General features: G+C 45.9%; 2 protein-coding genes across 2 annotated transcripts in view; both read left to right on the top strand.

Moving 5' to 3' along the window:
* The window catches only part of LOC142930103 (uncharacterized), a 78139-nt gene extending 62234 nt beyond the window's left edge, over positions 1-15905 (top strand). Inside the window, exon 2 of the mRNA XM_076072156.1 lies at positions 13969-15905. Within this exon, the coding sequence (XP_075928271.1) occupies positions 14371-15645 (1275 nt within the window). The 5' untranslated portion in view covers positions 13969-14370 and the 3' untranslated portion in view covers positions 15646-15905. The remainder of the gene's footprint in view (positions 1-13968) is intronic.
* Positions 1944-12259, top strand: LOC116949610 (cytochrome P450 2D15-like). Its single transcript, XM_032967085.2, has 9 exons — positions 1944-2647; positions 4434-4590; positions 4904-5053; positions 6535-6695; positions 8621-8794; positions 9925-10066; positions 10486-10673; positions 11457-11598; positions 11731-12259. The coding sequence occupies exons 1-9, from the start codon at positions 2429-2431 to the stop codon at positions 11913-11915; spliced, it is 1518 nt and encodes a 505-aa protein (XP_032822976.2). The 5' UTR covers positions 1944-2428; the 3' UTR covers positions 11916-12259.
* Positions 15906-16679: the final 774 nt, after the last annotated feature.

Genomic DNA, 16679 nt, shown 5'->3' on the forward strand with positions numbered 1-16679 from the left:
CTTAACGCCTGTGCAGTGTTTGCACAGTCACATAATCACTTTAAGATGTTTTCTTGTTAAATGTTTTGTTTGTTGCGGTTGCACCCGATTCAAGAGCCGAATGGCTGACAGGGCTATACTAAATAAATGGAACTATGAACTATGCCTGGGTGGTGGCATCTGCCCAACAGTTGCTCGAGCTGTTGTAAGTTGCTGGACAACCTGTGCAAAAAAGAGCTTAATGAAGCATGGGATTTTGATTTAAAGCTTTCGTGACTGCAGTAATTCATATTCTTAGTTTTTTCGGTAAAGTCACGTTGAAGAGAAACAACAAAATAACAAAATATATTGTTTTATTTTGTTATTTTGTTGTTTCTCTTCAACGTGACTTTACCGAAAAAACTAAGAATATGAAGCATGGGATGTTTCCTCCCGTCTAAGTAAAGATTCCGATTGCGAAACGTAAACACATCATGGGACCTCCCTGGCCAGTATCAAAATATAAGAGTGGATTTTACCCTTTCTGGCAATTAAACAGCGGCGTTAAGATGTTAAAACACCAAACAGAAACATTTTGCAAGGAATCACGTCTGCATTGACCACGTGTACTTAACTACAGACAATTATTAACCACATAAACTCAATGCAGACGTGATCCCTTGTAAATGGTTTCGGTTGGTGTTTTACCATCTTAACGCCTGTTTCATTACCAGATAGGGTAAACCCTATTCAGCTTCTCTAGATTTAAAGCTTTCGTGACTGCTACGTGACTGCCACTCACGTGGGGTCCGCTTAAACGTGAACACATTCGTACTTTAGAACGACCATTCAGCTCCCCATTGTTCAGGGAGGTGACGTCACTACCCCAACACAGACAAAGACCACCCGTGTAGCCTGTGCAGACTGTAGGGGCAAGTGCTGTTAGCGAGTAGCGCCTATGAAGGCCGGCACGGCACACGAGGAGGTGGGTGGCCAGCACCACGCCCGGCCGCCTTTGTCTCCCTCGTGGCGATGTTTTTACGCACCGCACCAGGTACTCATTTGAGGCTGAGTCTACCTAGGGGAGGCCCAGTACAGGTTCAGATAATCGTCACCGGTGTTGGCCGTGAGGGGGAATCGAACTCGGGTGGCCGGGTTCGTAGCCCTAACTACTACACTACCACTCCCCTCCCCTAACACACACACCACACACATCAACAACAACCGCCATTCGCCACTAAGTGGCGGTGACGTCACCACGTGCTTGTGCCGCCAGGCTATGTGCACATTGAGGCCACGTGGAGTGTCGAACGCCCGCTGGCAGGAGGTCACGGGGCAGACCCAGCAGGTGCCACGGGTCGACTGACCGATATGACTGGCTGATGCACCACCTGTGCCCCCTACTGTGCCAACCTGCTGTGCTTTAGCCACCCGGCGCTCCGCTCGTTGTTGTGAGCGTCGCTCCTCCGCCCTCCGTTGTTGTTGGAGGGCGACTGCCTCCAACTGCCCAGTAGCATCCTTCACGAGCCTCCTCCACAGAGGCCGATCTTGACACCGCTGGTACCAGTCATCGGCAAGTCCACTCAGCTCCACGTCCTCCTGTACAACATCACTCCATCTCTTCTCTAGCCCGTGCCGCGCCCGTTTAGCCCCCTCAATCCGGCCGAACAAAAGCTGTTTCGGCATGCGGTGGCTGGGCATGCGGGCTACATGACCCAGCCATCGCAGCCTTGCCCGCCGGAGGAGCTCACCGATGGGACCTTGCCCAGATCTTTCAAGGATTTGTGAGCTCCTCACACAATCCAGTCTGGTTAAACCCAGGATGGATCGTAGGCAGGCCAGCCTAAATGTTTCTAACCGGCGAAGATGTTCCATTAAGGGGGTCCACGTTTCGCAAGCGTAGAGAAGGGAGGGAATGACCTTGGCCGAGAAGACCTGAAGCTTAGTGCGGAGCGACAGACCAGGTAGCTTCCACAGCGTTACGCAACCGATGAAAATATATTGCCGCTCGACTGATTCGGAGTGAAACCTCTGCTGTTAAACTGGAGCCGGTCACACACATCACACACATTCCTACACACACACACCCACACACAACACTCACAACCACACAACACATCCACCCAACCCACACACGACGCTGACTTTGCACAAGCGAGACACAGAGGAGAACCTGCCAAGCGGCTGTGGGGTGTTCCACAGCACAGAGAGGACGATCGCCACTCGCCTACGGCACTCGGCATTCGTGTGCAATGCGTGACACTGCACGCACGCTGTGTGTGTTGAACTTCTTTCACGCCGCACGTAGCCAACCGTGCTAATCCGAGGTGCGTGCGGGGTTGACAACAACAAGACACGAGACAATTCTCTTCCAGCAGACGTAGCGTGCGTTTGCGTGAACACGACACGCTTATTTCTCGAGAGAGACGCGTCTCATCCGCAGACGCGCGCACACAGCAGCAGAGCCATCATGCACGAGGCCGCTTCGCCTGCTCTCCCGGGGCCCGTGTCTCCGCTCTTGACTCTGCTTCTCAGCTTCGTCCTCCTCCTCCTGCTGCTGCTCCTGCTGCTGCAGAGGAAGAACATCTTCATCAGACGGCCCCATCGTTTCCCCACGGGGCCCCCGATTCTGCCCGTGCTCGGCAACTTCGTGTTGATGGGTCGCAATCCTGTCGCGGGGTTACAGCAGGTGAGAGACACTGCGAGTGGTTTCGGGACTGGGCTGTTCCGATTGTTAGAATTGCCCATCGGGTTGGCAAGTGTTGGTTGGCTTTGTTTTAACCGGGTGAGTAGTCAAGAGGGGTCAGGATAGTCGTGATCGCGAGATTTTTCCCATGTCAGCCAGTGTTGGTTGTCTTTGTTTTAACCGGGTGAGTAGTCAAGAGGGGTCAGGATAGTTGTGTTTGCGAGATTTTTCCCATGTCAGCCAGTGTTGGTTGGCTTTGTTTTAACCGGGTGAGTATTCAAGAGACCGGGGTAGTCTTGTGTACGAGAGTTTTCTCATCAGCAATGCTGTTTAGTTTGCTTTCACCAGGATAGTCTTCTTCTAGGCAAGAGTGATGGCAAAATAAATAAAAAAATCAGAGCCAAAAAAGGGAGCAATGGAGCAAAATCGACCACTGACCAGGAGTAACCGGAGTGCAGTGTACAATTTGATACTAAATATGATCAACTTGCTTTTAAACAGCAGAGTACAATTCACAAATGCCAACGCACTTAACTCTCTCTTGACATATACAATGTACAGTATATACTGAGTTACGTTTCAGGAAATTGACCTTCATAGCACGAAGGGCTATTACCAGAAACGTTGCCAATTACTGTATATATGTGTGTTTTTTTCTTTTTAAGGCAGTTTTTTTTAAATAAATGTGAGTTTGTTGACGAGAAGCCTAAAACAATACTTTGACATGTGGAGGATATTTATTGCCCGCTTATTAATGTGGATGCCTTGGCAGTTTGGTTTGTTACTGTTAGCGCTGGGCTCTGCCTTGCACATTAGCAGTGTGCATCCTGCCATCAGCGCTAGGTAATGCATGCATGCCCTTTTCACTTTGATGCCTATGTCGTTCACACACATGATGACAATTTGACATTCCTCTGATTCACCCCTCCCCTCCTCTACCCTCAAGAACCACACAGCTCTTTCCATCTCTGCCACGGCCCTGTGTCGTTACCCGGACTGGACACCATAGCTCAGGGCCTTGACTGCGTCGTACACTTTGGAATATCCCGTGTGTTTAGTTCTCTGTGAGATGGCGACCGCCTGGGAAGGTAGACCAGTTGTATAGATTTAGCAAGCCTGACTCTTCTGATGAGGCCCAGACGGTCCATACCGGTCCAGCATTCGCTTCGCCTGTTGAACGTGTGTGGAGATATTTTATTGTAAATATCTTTCTTTTAATAACATATTTTGTTGTAAGTACAATTTTGTCGTAATTAAAATGTCATTGCAAATAATATATATATTTGAATCACATTACTGGACATTTATATGTACTGGACATCTGTGAAAAAGAGCTGTATAGCTCATCGGATACCTCCAGTATAAATACATAATATGATTCTGGACATTTTGAAATTAAATAAATACTGTTACTTGAAACATTGACCATCATATTCTTAGTTTTTTCGGTAAAGTCACGTTGAAGGGAAACAACAAAATAATAAAATATATATAAAACAATAAAAATATATTATATATATTTTATTATTTTGTTGTTTCCCTTCAACGTGACTTTACCGAAAAAACAAAGAATATGAATTACTGCAGTCACGAAAGCTTTAAATCAAAATTGACCATCATGTCAGGCAACGCGGTATAACCTGAAACCACGTAGATCTAGCCAGCACAACTTAAAAAAAAAAACACCAAGTATTACCAAAACAATTTTACTCAGCCCTTGTGTTTTGCACACGATCACACGCATGGCGGGTTTGTCAGCTTCTGACTGGACATCACTTCTGTCGTGCAGATGGCCACAAAATATGGGAACGTGTACAGCTTCTTCATTGGTTCGATGCCGCTGGTGGTGGTGAACGGCTACCAACTCGTGAAGGAGGTTCTCATGTCCCACGACTTTTCTGATCGACCGTACATTCCACTTATGGAAATAATGCAGCAAAACCTTGGTAAGTGGAATTTTTGCTCAAGCGATATACCGTTTTTTTGTTTCATGCTGCCTTTCTAAAACTATTGGCAAGCAAACCCAAAAAACTGTTCTGAGCCCATTCCAAAATGGCCCGGCATGGTTCATGCTACGGGAGCCACGTGACTCCACCACAACGGCAGGGGGAAGAGATGATAATCATTTTTACCCGAGGGTGATGAACACACGTGAGCATGCAAACGTTAGACAAGGATGTGCGCGTCCGAAAGCTTTAAAATTCCAACGTCGCGTATGACATTTGACTGTGTCTGCTCTTTTGCCCCGGTTGATTGCAGGCATCATAGGTGCTCCGTACGGCGAAGGCTGGAAGCGAAGGCGCAGATTTACTCTGTCAACCCTGCGTAATTTTGGATTCGGGAGGAAAACTATAGAAGAGAGAATCCTCACGGAGGCCGAGGTCCTCATTGAAACTTTCAAGCAGGAGGGTTGGTTGCCATCGATTCTTCGTGCCACTCCATTTGTAATGCACAGCCCCCCTTTTTTTGTAAATTCTATGCTGGATGAGGGCCATACATCACCACAATGGTCGGTCTATATTGGCGAAGGGGCGGGTGGGCAAGACCAGTTTTGAAATTACTCGCCACTGATGTTAGCCATGGCCATGAATCGAATTTGAATTACTGGGTTCATATTACAGCACGCAAACCACTGTACTGCCGCAATTACCTCAATGCTGCAATAAGAATATAATTTTAAAAACCCTCTGGACATGTATAGTCTTGCAAATACCGGCCAATCTCTCTCCTCCCTTCTTTAAGCTTCTTGAACGTCTTGTCCACTCCCACCTTACTCACTACGTCTCATCTCATCCTCTTTACTCTCATTTCCAATCTGCATTCTGCCCCTCCCATTCCACTGAAACTGCCCTCCTCACTGTACGGAATCACCTAACAAACTCTGTCCATCCGTAATACTGTTTGTTGGGTTAGATCGCGTAAATATATAAATGTGTCGTTAAACCGGCACCATCCTACACTGCCAATGAGAAAGGGTTGTCACGTAAACAGAACGTGCCAATTCGTCACGAGTACAGCACACCGGTGTGTTGGAGAGCCAAGCCACAACATTTACAATCTGAGTACGACGTTTCACCAGTAATTACAACTAGCTTCATCAGGCAACAGCCAGATTTGTGGAGAATCTGGCTGTCGCCTGTATTATGGATGATATTGGTCACGAAAGCCTACGTGTTAAACAAACTGCCCATTCTGGCCTCTCCTCAGTCCTCATTATTCCTCGATCTTTCCTCAGTCTTTGACACGGCCGATAACCCCACACTCCTATACACCCACTCCAGTCTCGCTAAGTCCAGCATACCCCTCTCCTGGCTGCTATATTATTCTGTGTATATATAAAAGGTAAAGTTGTGATTGTGTGTGTCTGTTCAAAATGTTTAGCATACTTCCCGACATGCAACAAACTGGAAATTTGCCATGTGGGTACTTTCCAGACTGTACACCATGCAGTCTTGGGGGGGGGAGCTCAATAATGTATATATTTTTTGCACGGCAAGTGAGCTGTGACGACAAATCTGTCACGTGACCCTCGCATGTGGAAGCGTAACGCATTGTAGTGTAGTGGTTAGCTCTACGCCGTGCTATGAACCCGGCGACCCAAGTTCAATTCCCGCTCACGGCCACCACTGGTGACGATTATTTTAACCGGTCCTGGGCCTCCCCTAGGTCGACTCAGCCTCAAACGAGTAACTGCTGTGGTGTGTGTCAACATCGCCACTGGGGAGACAAAGGCGGCCGGGCGTGCTGCTGGCCAGCCACCCCCTCGTTCTGTATAAGAGTGCAACTTCGTGTGTCTTCATCGAATCACATGCAAGCACGTGCGCGTGTGTGTGTGTCTGTACTCTGAGGTTTGCCATTGCCAAAATGAATTGATTTAATATTTTTTGCAGCCACAGCCTTTGACCCTCACTGTAATATGAACAACGCTGTCAGCAACATCATCTGTTCGCTGGTGTTCGGAAGACGCTTTGACTACGTCGACCAGCACTTTCAGGAGCTGCTGCATCTCATAGAGGAAAACATGGTGCTGCAAGGGGGCCCACTTGGGCAGGTCAGTCAATATTTTATTTTGTAGGACTGATGTTCTAGTGTCGTCCACTATTGTAAGCTCCCCAACCTCGTTAGCTCACAGGGCACTTTGACGGATTGGCTTGGCAAGACGTCCTCAGCGGAGGCTTTTTCCCCCAGAGCCCTCGAGTCTCCGGCATGTTTCCCCTTCTGAAGTTGACAAAAGCGAGGGAGAAGCATGCATTTTCAAGTTGTGACGGCCGTTGCCATGAGTTACAGAGAGTTTTTTGTTATTTAATCCGCACTTTTCTATTATGCTGTGGAATGAATCATTTAAGAGCAAGTTAAAGAGATGGATGTTCGAAATAAAAAAATAAAAATAAAAAAAATCAACACGAGCATCCTTCGCAAAACGCGTGACATGCGTTTCTGAAAAACAACGCGTGAGTGGAATCGTGCTGTCTGAAGCCTATTTCCCTGTAGACACACTTGCTAAAGGGGGATGGCATTTCCGAATAAAAAATTTAATATTTCATTGCAATATTTTAACACTGACTTTACAAAATACGTATATCTTCTTTGGTTCTTTCGGTAAAGTCACGTAGAATGAGAATAAAATAATAAATTGATAAAATAAATTTATTTGTATTATTTTATTCTCATTCTACGTGACTTTACCGAAAGAACCAAAGAAGATGAATCATTGCAGTCACGAAAGCTTTAAATCGAAATAAAATACGTATACATTTAATACTTAATAATAATATTAACATTACAAAAATACTTAATAAGGAGTTAAACTTTTTATTTTATTTAAAAGATTACGACTTACAAACATTACTGAATAAGGGGTAACTTCAGGGCTTGTTGAATGCTTCCGTGGGCTACTTCTACTTGTGGATGGTTGTGGGCTGATCAGTGCAGGAGCTGTAAAAAAAAAATTCTTATTTGGATTTACAAGAAGAACAACCGAAGCTGTTGTTCTTCTTGCAGCGGCACGCATGATGCAAACGAAGGCAGCAGATCTCCGATTACTATGCCCAGCGCGTGACACTCGGCACTGCCATGATGCGGTGATGCCATCAGATGGAGATTTGAGTTGGTTAACCTGCAAAATATTTATAGATTTTACTTTTTTAATCTTTGAAAACTAGTTTTATTTATCGATTTAAAGCTTTCGTGACTGCAAGGATTCATCTTCTTTGGTTCTTTCGGTAAAGTCACGTAGAATGAGAATAAAATAATAAATTGATAAAATAAAATAACACAATAATATTCTCATGACGTTTCGGCCACAACACATGATGAAGGCCGCTTGTGTTGTGGCCGAAACGTCGTGAGAATATTATTGTGTTATTTTATTTTATCAATTTATTATTTTATTCTCATTCTACGTGACTTTACCGAAAGAACCAAAGAAGATAGTTTTATTTAGAAAATGTCAATTTTCTTTGTTATTTCTTGTGCGTGTAACTGTAAAACGGATCGCGTAAGTGTCCCTAAAAGATGAATCGCGTGACTGCGAACTCACACAATGGGTGGGGTGGAGTCTGTTACACAAGGGGCGCCTGTATTGTGTTCACCAATGCTGTTGTTAAATCGCGAGAGAAATCATCAAAGTGGCAATGGGTAGGACACGTCACGAGAACAACTGACGTGGAGAGGGACAAAATTAACCGTGGAGGTGATAACGAGAGCGGGCAGACATGCTACGGGAGACGGCGAAATAGAATAGCGAGATGAAATCAAATGGTTTGGAGGCCACAACTGGACATTTAGAACTCAGGAATGGAAGGAATGGAAGAGAACGGGGCGGGGGCGTGGGGGGGTGGTGGACACGCCATTGCCCAACAGTGGAAAATCACAGGCTGACAACACAACCGTGGTGGCCACCCCATCTTGTGCACTGCACAGCGGTTCGTCATACACTTCTGAACCCGTTTTCTGTTTCGTTTTGTTTTCCTTCAGATCTGCAGCATATTCCCAGTGCTGTGCAAGTTACCCGGGCCGCAGCAGAGAATATTTACCTCGCAGGCAAAGGTACAGGCCCTCATGGACGACAAGATTGCCGAGCACCGCGCAACGCTGGACCTGAGCAACCCCAGGGACCTGATCGACGCCTACCTGTCGGAGATCGAGAAGGTTTGCGGGAAAAGCACAAACAATCTGACAATAGTTACCATACGTCGGTGAGGAATCCATCGAAGCGGGTACATGGACATCTATTTCGGAATCAGATTCTTTAGTTTTCCTGGAGGAATCCGATGAGCTATCAGGCTCTTTTTTTTCACAGAACGTTGCAACAAGCGATGTAAAAACACGACAAAAGTGCAAAGCATAGGAGAGGTAAACAAATCACTTAAAAAAATATTGACAAATAAAACTAAACTAGGTTTTATAGTGCCAGGTAGAGCCCACTGAGCTATTAGCTTCCTTTTTAGAAGCAACATGGCCGCAAATGATAGCTCAGCACAGTAGCTCTAAATGATATAGATGCATGTTCATTATTGTATTGTACTGTGCCACGGGTAAAATAACTTACTCGACCCGCACGGCGTGGGGGGAGAGTCTTCATCCAGCGATGGGTTCACCAAATGGTCGTGCTTGTACGTGAAACACATTGTGCTCTCAAGCAGTGGGGATGCGGTGGGGCAGCGATCAGCGCGCTGCGCCGTGAACCCGGCGACCCGAGTTCCATTCCCGCTCACGGCCAACAGCAGTGAACAGCAGTGACAATTATATTAACCGGTTCCGGACCTCCCCTAGGTCGACTCGGCCTCAAATGAGTACCTGGTGCGCTGCGTAAACATCGCCCCACGGGAGACCAACGCGGCCGGGTGTTGTGCTGGCCACCCATCCCCCCTCATGTGCCGTGCCAGCCTCCATAGGTGCGCGCTAAAAGCGCTTGCCCCTACAGTGTGTTAAGGCCATGGTGGCTAGGAGATGTTATCTACCTCGCCTGGTATGCAGGAGGTTGTGGGTTCGATCCCGACCCTGACTCCGACGCCGATATATTTGTAGTTTGCATGTTCTCCCCGTGGTCACGTGGATTTTTGTCCGGGTCCTCCGGTTTTCCCCTCGACATTAGAATCAACATCACGAGTTTAGAGTATTTGGCCTCTCTACATTTCCGCGTATTGAGACACTTCGTTGAGCTTTCATTTATGGCCAGGACGCTTCTGAAAAACATCTACATAGCTCAGTGGGCCTTACCTGGTGAAATATAAACAAAAAAGGCTATACGGGGGATCTTTGTCTTTGTTTCGAAACAGGAGAAGGGCAACCCGAACAGCCCCTTCCAGGACAAGAATCTCTCCATAGTGACCATGGACCTCTTCATCGCTGGCACCGAGACGACCTCCACGACCCTACGCTGGATCCTGCTCTACATGATGGCGTACCCAGACATACAAGGTAGGGAGTGCAGCGCATTCGTGGGCTGCTTTGCTGCTTGTTGCAGAGGTTGTTTGTGGTTCGAGTTCGGTGGCTGCCCCAGTTAATACTGGGGGGGTGGTTGCAATAACCAATTTAATAAGCACAGCCTGCAAAATTATTAACACTAATCGGAGTGAAACACGTTCAAAAGAAAGCTGAATTTTGCCGAATTGCTCAGTGTGACCCAAAGGATATAGTTGTAGGTTAATGTCTTAAGGTGTCTTAGATTAAGTTATTGCTATCAAGTTCCATATTTAAACACTCAACAGTAGTCCTAGCTATTTCCCACAATGCAGTATCCTTACTGATTCCGTAGTCATAACGGCCTCCTTGTGTACATATATATATAATCATCTATCACGCACGTCCTCTATTCGTGACGTTGCCTGTTGGGGCAGCTCGCTGCCACAAGGAGATCGACGAGGTCGTGGGCTCGGACCGCCTGCCCACAATGGAGGACCGGCCCAAGATGCCCTTCGTAGACGCAGTCATCCACGAGACCCAGCGGTTCAGCAACATCGTGCCACTCGGCGTGATGCATTGCACATTGAAGGACATGGAATTTCAAGACTACCTGCTGCCCAAGGTACCGCGACTAATCTGCTGGACTTCTATTGTTCGCTCGCCGACTCTATTCATGTCGTGAGCCTTGGTGAAAGCTGTCCTGGATAAACCCATCCTTCGATGTGCTCCGGCATCGTGCCACACGTTGTTCGGAGTGAAGCGTCTTCAGGTACTGAAGAAGCTCCCAGCACGTGGAGCGAAACTGCGGACATCGTGTGGAATGGCACGCGATAAAAACCCGACAACGCGTGGGAGAGCTGTGTGGCACAAACGCAGTAGCAAGGAAGCCTTCGTGCCGGAGAGTGTCTTTTAATCAGTCTGGAAAATCTAAAAATGTAATTTGCAGTGACTTTATAATTAAATCTTGACTTAAAGCGTTCGTCAATGCAGGAATTCATATTCTTTGGGTCTTTCGGTAAAGCCACGTAGATAGATGAATCGACGTGGCTTTACCGAAAGACCCAAATAAAATTTCTAATTAAGCTTTCTTCCCGTTTCTCTTTACTCAAGGTCATCTGTTTCCCCCCATCAGCCAGGATGCCAGCATCTTTATTTCATTTCAGTGTTTGAAGTCAAAGTTCTATTTTTTTTCTCTTCAACATTAACAGCATCTATTTTCTAGCGCGATCCTCTTCGGATTATAAGACGCACTTTCCCCCCGTACATTAAGCAAAAGTTAGGAACGAGCCCTTTTAATCTGGTAGCTGTGTGTGCGCATGAACAGATTTGCATTATCTCTGTTGACACTAGACACAAGTTTGCTGTGCGTCTTATCAAATGATATACTTTGTTGCGTCTGCCACAGGGAATCATTATATTGCCGAACTTTACATCCGTGCTGTTTGATGAGAGCCAGTGGGAATCTCCACATGAGTTCAACCCTGGCCACTTCCTGGACAGCAGCGGCAAATTCGTCAAACCCGACGCCTTCCTGGTCTTTTCTGCCGGTATGCTCACACGGTTTAAAAAGAAAAGTAACAATACTTTAATTTTACATAGCATCAATCATGCCAACAGCATTCCCACAACGTACAAGGATGGGAAATAACAATAGTTTATGTACACGTATTTATCGCCAGGTCCACGTGTGTGCCTGGGAGAGAACCTGGCCAGGATGGAGCTCTTCCTGTTCTTCACGTCTCTGCTGCAGCGCTTTCAGTTCTACTGGCCCGACCCGGCTTCAAAGCCAAACCTGGAGCCCAAATATCAGTTCACGCAGGCACCGCAGCCATACAAGATGGGAGTGCGCCCACGCAACTCGTGAATCGACAAAAAGCCGGGAGGCGTTCGACGTACCGGCAAGGCTTGCAGATTTCCCAGCAATTCCTGACGATCCTCCGGCAGAAAAAAACGGGACAAGGTGGCAACTTTAGCAGGGCGCAGCCTTGCTGTTTGCTTCAGAGTAACAAGAGTGCACATGTCAGGGAGGGTGTAGACCCGTGTTCTTCTTGGCATTATCGCTGCCCGTTGTTTAAAAAATTATATATAATTCTTAAGCAGTAATTTCCTTCACATGTCTGTAAAACATTTTTTTTATTAATGTGACAGCTTCTTTGGTGCTTTCGGTAAAGTCACGTAGAATGAGAATAAAATAATAAATTGATAAAATAAAATAACACAATAATATTCTCACGACGTTTCGGCCACAACACAAGCGGCCTTCATCAGGTGAAGGGGCGAGACTGTCTGGTAGGACAGCGCTGGAGTGTCCTACCAGACAGTCTCGCCCCTTCACCTGATGAAGGCCGCTTGTGTTGTGGCCGAAACGTCGTGAGAATATTATTGTGTTATTTTATTTTATCAATTTATTATTTTATTCTCATTCTACGTGACTTTACCGAAAGAACCAAAGAAGATGAATCATTGCAGTCACGAAAGCTTTAAATCGAAATGTGACAGCTATTTAATTTAGATTTAAAGCTTTCGTGACTGCAGGGATTCATATTCTTGGTTCTTTCGGTAAAGTCACGTAGAAGGGAAACAATAAAATAATAAAAATATATAAAACAATAAAATAATCATGACGTTTCGACTGCAACACAAACTACCATCATCAGGTGTGAAAACCACAGCAAGAAAATTTTAAAAAGTGACTTTACCAAAAGAACCAAGAATGTGACAGCTATTGCTTACTTCCATTAATCCTTCAACAGGCACATACAACGGTGCATATACCGAGTATGACAGCAGAGCAAGTTTTCAAAGTGAAACGTTGCGCAGTAGCGTCAACTGTGCTTGTTTAACATGAGTACATATACCGACACTTTGGTGGTGCACATTCTACAAAGAGGGTTTCAGTTTCTTTATTTTGGTATAGCCCTGTGAGCCATTTGGCTCTTGAATCTGGTGCAACCACAACAAACAAAAAACAAAAACACGAACAAGAAAACATCTTAAAGGGATTATGTGACCCTGCAAACAGAAAATCCATGAAAAAACAGCAAAATATTCCTGAAAAAAGCACCGTACACAAACGCTGTGTGCAAAAAATCCCAGTGGGATGCAAGTCAAACAACAACCACAAGAAAACTTAGATTAAGGCCATCAGTCTAACTCCATACTACAACAAAACAAACATGTCCAAACCAAAAAACGTTTTCGAAATCACCAAAAAATAAAGCCATAATTGCAACGTAACAGTGATCATAGGGACTGTGACTGGATTTTTACAATAAACTACATAAATAACATGTAACACCAAATCCTAGAGCCATAGCTGGCTGCATGAGTTACTCCACAACAACAGAAGCATCAGTCGGAGTATCAAATTTTTCAATGCACCTTTAAGATCAGCACGCTAAATCAAAATACAGATAATACTTTGCTGCGTCATTCGGAGCGAAAACATTTAATTTTACGCCAATGAATAGCAGTGGCAGCTAGCGGCGTACAACTCCTCTAGAGCAGTTTTGAGAGAAGATCTCATTGGTAACGATTCAAGTTGCAGTTTATTGGCAATAGCATTCCAGACCCTGGGGGCATCAATAGCAAAGGCCCTTCATCCAGTTTTTGTACGGCAATAGGGAATGTGAAGCTGGTAAATGAGCGAAGACCTGAGGTCAAATTTGTTCTTTGAAACAGAGAGGAGATCCAGCAGGTGCGGATTTTTTTGTAAGTGCATCGTGAATAATTAAGATCTGGTGCACAAGCCGTCGAACATTAAGAGATGTTAAGTTTGACCCAATGTCGAGATCACAGTGGTGAGTCCTATATGAGCAGTTCAATGTAAATCTTAAGGCCGAGTGATAGATGGAATCAAGCTTCTTCAGTACAGTAGTTGGGGCTGATGTATACACAATGTCAGTAGTCAAGTAGAGGCAGTATGGTAGCTTTTATCAATTCCTAACGGAACATTGGGGGGAAGCAGTGCTTGTGTCGATACAGAAAACCAATTTTTGTCTTTTTACCAATATAATCAATGTGATTTTCAAAATTAAGTTTTGAGGGTGGATGTATGTGCAGTGAAAGTAACGAGTGAAGGGACCGTGAGATTAAAGACGCTATTCTAGGGAGTCAAATCGGATATATAGTGGAAAAATGTGTTCAGCAAAACTATTTCCCCTTTTAATAATGTGACGGTGAAGTTTGTGCGAGTGACGATGTATCACTCCGCACACGCAGTGAGAGGGTGCGACAAAGAACGAAGGGTAGGCCGCCGCATCGCACCGCTCGGCCGTGCAGCTTAAGTAGTTCGTCGTCGACTGCTCAGAAATCACGTTATGGGGGGGAGGGGGGGGGCGTTCCACATTGTAACGGTCACGTTCTGCATTATGACGGCTGCGTTCCACATTGTAACGAGCGCGTTCCACATTGTAACGGTCACGTTCTGCATTATGACGGCTGCGTTCCACATTGTAACGAGCGCATTCCGCATTGTGACGAGCACGTTCCGCATTGTGACGAGCACGTTCCACATTGTAATGGCTGCGTTCTGCATTATGACGAGCACGTTCCACATTGTAATGGCTGCGTTCTGCATTATGACGAGCACGTTCCACATTGTAACAAGCGCATTCTGCATTGTGACGAGCACGTTCCACATTGTAACAAGCACGTTCCGCATTATGACGAGCACGTTCCACATTGTAATAGCCGCGTTCCGCATTGTGACGAGCACGTTCCACATTGTAACAAGCACGTTCCGCGTTATGACGAGCACGTTCCACATTGTAACAAGCGCGTTCCGCATTGTGACGAGCACGTTCCACATTGTAACAAGCGCGTTCCACATTGTAATGGCCGCGTTCCGCATTGTGACGAGCACGTTCCACATTGTAATGGCCGCGTTCTGCATTATGACGGGCACGTTCCACATTGTAACAAGCGCATTCTGCATTGTGACGAGCACGTTCCACATTATAACAAGCGCGTTCCACATTATGACGAGCACGTTCCACATTGTAACAAGCGCGTTCTGCATTGTGACGAGCACGTTCCACATTGTAACAAGCGCGTTCCGCATTGTGACGAGCACGTTCCACATTGTAACGAGCACGTTCTGCATTGTGACGAGCACGTTCCACATTGTAACAAGCGCGTTCTGCATTGTGACGGGCACGTTCCACATTATAATGGCCGCGTTCCACATTGTAACAAGCGCGTTCCACATTGTAACAAGCGCGTTCTGCATTATGACGAGCACGTTCCACATTGTAACAAGCGCGTTCCGCATTGTGACGAGCACGTTCCACATTGTAACAAGCGCGTTCTGCATTGTGACGAGCGCGTTCCACATTGTAACAAGCACGTTCTGCATTATGACGAGCACGTTCCACATTGTAACGAGCACGTTCTGCATTGTGACGAGCGCGTTCCACATTGTAACAAGCACGTTCTGCATTGTGACGTGCACGTTCCACATTGTAATGGCCGCGTTCCGCATTGTAACGAGCGCGTTCCGCATTGTGACGGGCACATTCTGCATTTTGCAAAGTGTTCCCCAGTGGAAGAACCGCGTAATTGCGAAAACGCGTTATAGTGTGAACACACGTTAAGCAAGGACTTGCTATACAAATATCTTAGCCAAGTATCAAAACACTCTTTATCATCTTCGACACGGAAACATTTGATATCTACTTTATGCCCATCTCAGACTATGCTGACATTACATTATTGCATGATATAAATGATGCGAAAAGAATCTGAAACTTTTTTTTCCAAAATCTAAAACTCGTTCCGAATGATATATCCATTCCCAATTTATGATTTTCCGCGGTGCACTGCAAATCTCGAATAAAATTACCAAATTGTCTTAGCCCGTGTCTTCATTCACACGAGCTCATTTCGTCTTGTCATAGTTGAGCTCTGATCTCTGGTGGGTCGTCGGTAGTTGATAGCCATGTGCTTGTTTATCACCCCCCTTCAGTCATCGCTGACAAGCGACGACTCTTTTGGAACGACAAAGGGCACCACTGCCGCCTGCCCCCAGCTCAATGCCCGCTTGCGCTGCGGTTCGCCGGCATTGAGTCAAGGAAAGACTGGCTACCAATGAGACACTGAATGGCAAAATCCGTCCCATTAATTTTGCTCGTGCTGAATCAATGCTCCTGAAATGATGCCCTCCAAGAATACCACGTGGCCCACGGATTGTGTAAAGGATACTTTATGCTTTTTTTGTAATGTGAAAAGAGATATTTTATAGAGAAAAATGTTTGTTGATCTATTTTGACTTTTGGCACGTGGTCAAAGTCACGTGGCCCGAGCACGCCGTGCATCTCGGCTGTCTGCCAATGCAAAACGCACGCGAGACAGGGATAGAGATGCCGAGTACTGGACATGTCGCAGTCCTTTGTGTCAATCCACTGCTGGATGAGGGCCTCCACTCTGCACAGGTTTGGCAGCATTTATTTTGGCCATACTTCACGACGCTGGTCAGTGCGAAGTGAAGCCGGGGAAGCATAGACGTTGGAACAAAGAGGTTCAGTACATACTCTATGGTTTTATTCGGTAAAGTCACGTAACTTTACCGAATAAAAGCAAAGAGTATGAATCCTTGCAGTCACGAAAGCTTCAAATCTAGAAGGTTCAG

This window comes from Petromyzon marinus, chromosome 37 (assembly GCF_048934315.1).
Source record: "Petromyzon marinus isolate PM22_M1 ecotype Great Lakes invasive population chromosome 37, UKy_Petmar_22M1.pri1.0, whole genome shotgun sequence".
NCBI lineage: Eukaryota > Metazoa > Chordata > Hyperoartia > Petromyzontiformes > Petromyzontidae > Petromyzon > Petromyzon marinus.

Excerpts from the sequence above, each read along its gene's own strand:
- LOC116949610 (XM_032967085.2), top strand. The coding sequence starts at position 2,429 with ATGCACGAGGCCGCTTCGCCTGCTCTCCCGGGGCCCGTGTCTCCGCTC. Across the intron at positions 5,054-6,534 it reads TGAAACTTTCAAGCAGGAGG|CCACAGCCTTTGACCCTCAC; the intron begins GTTGGTTGCCAT and ends TATTTTTTGCAG. Across the intron at positions 11,599-11,730 it reads CTTCCTGGTCTTTTCTGCCG|GTCCACGTGTGTGCCTGGGA; the intron begins GTATGCTCACAC and ends ATTTATCGCCAG.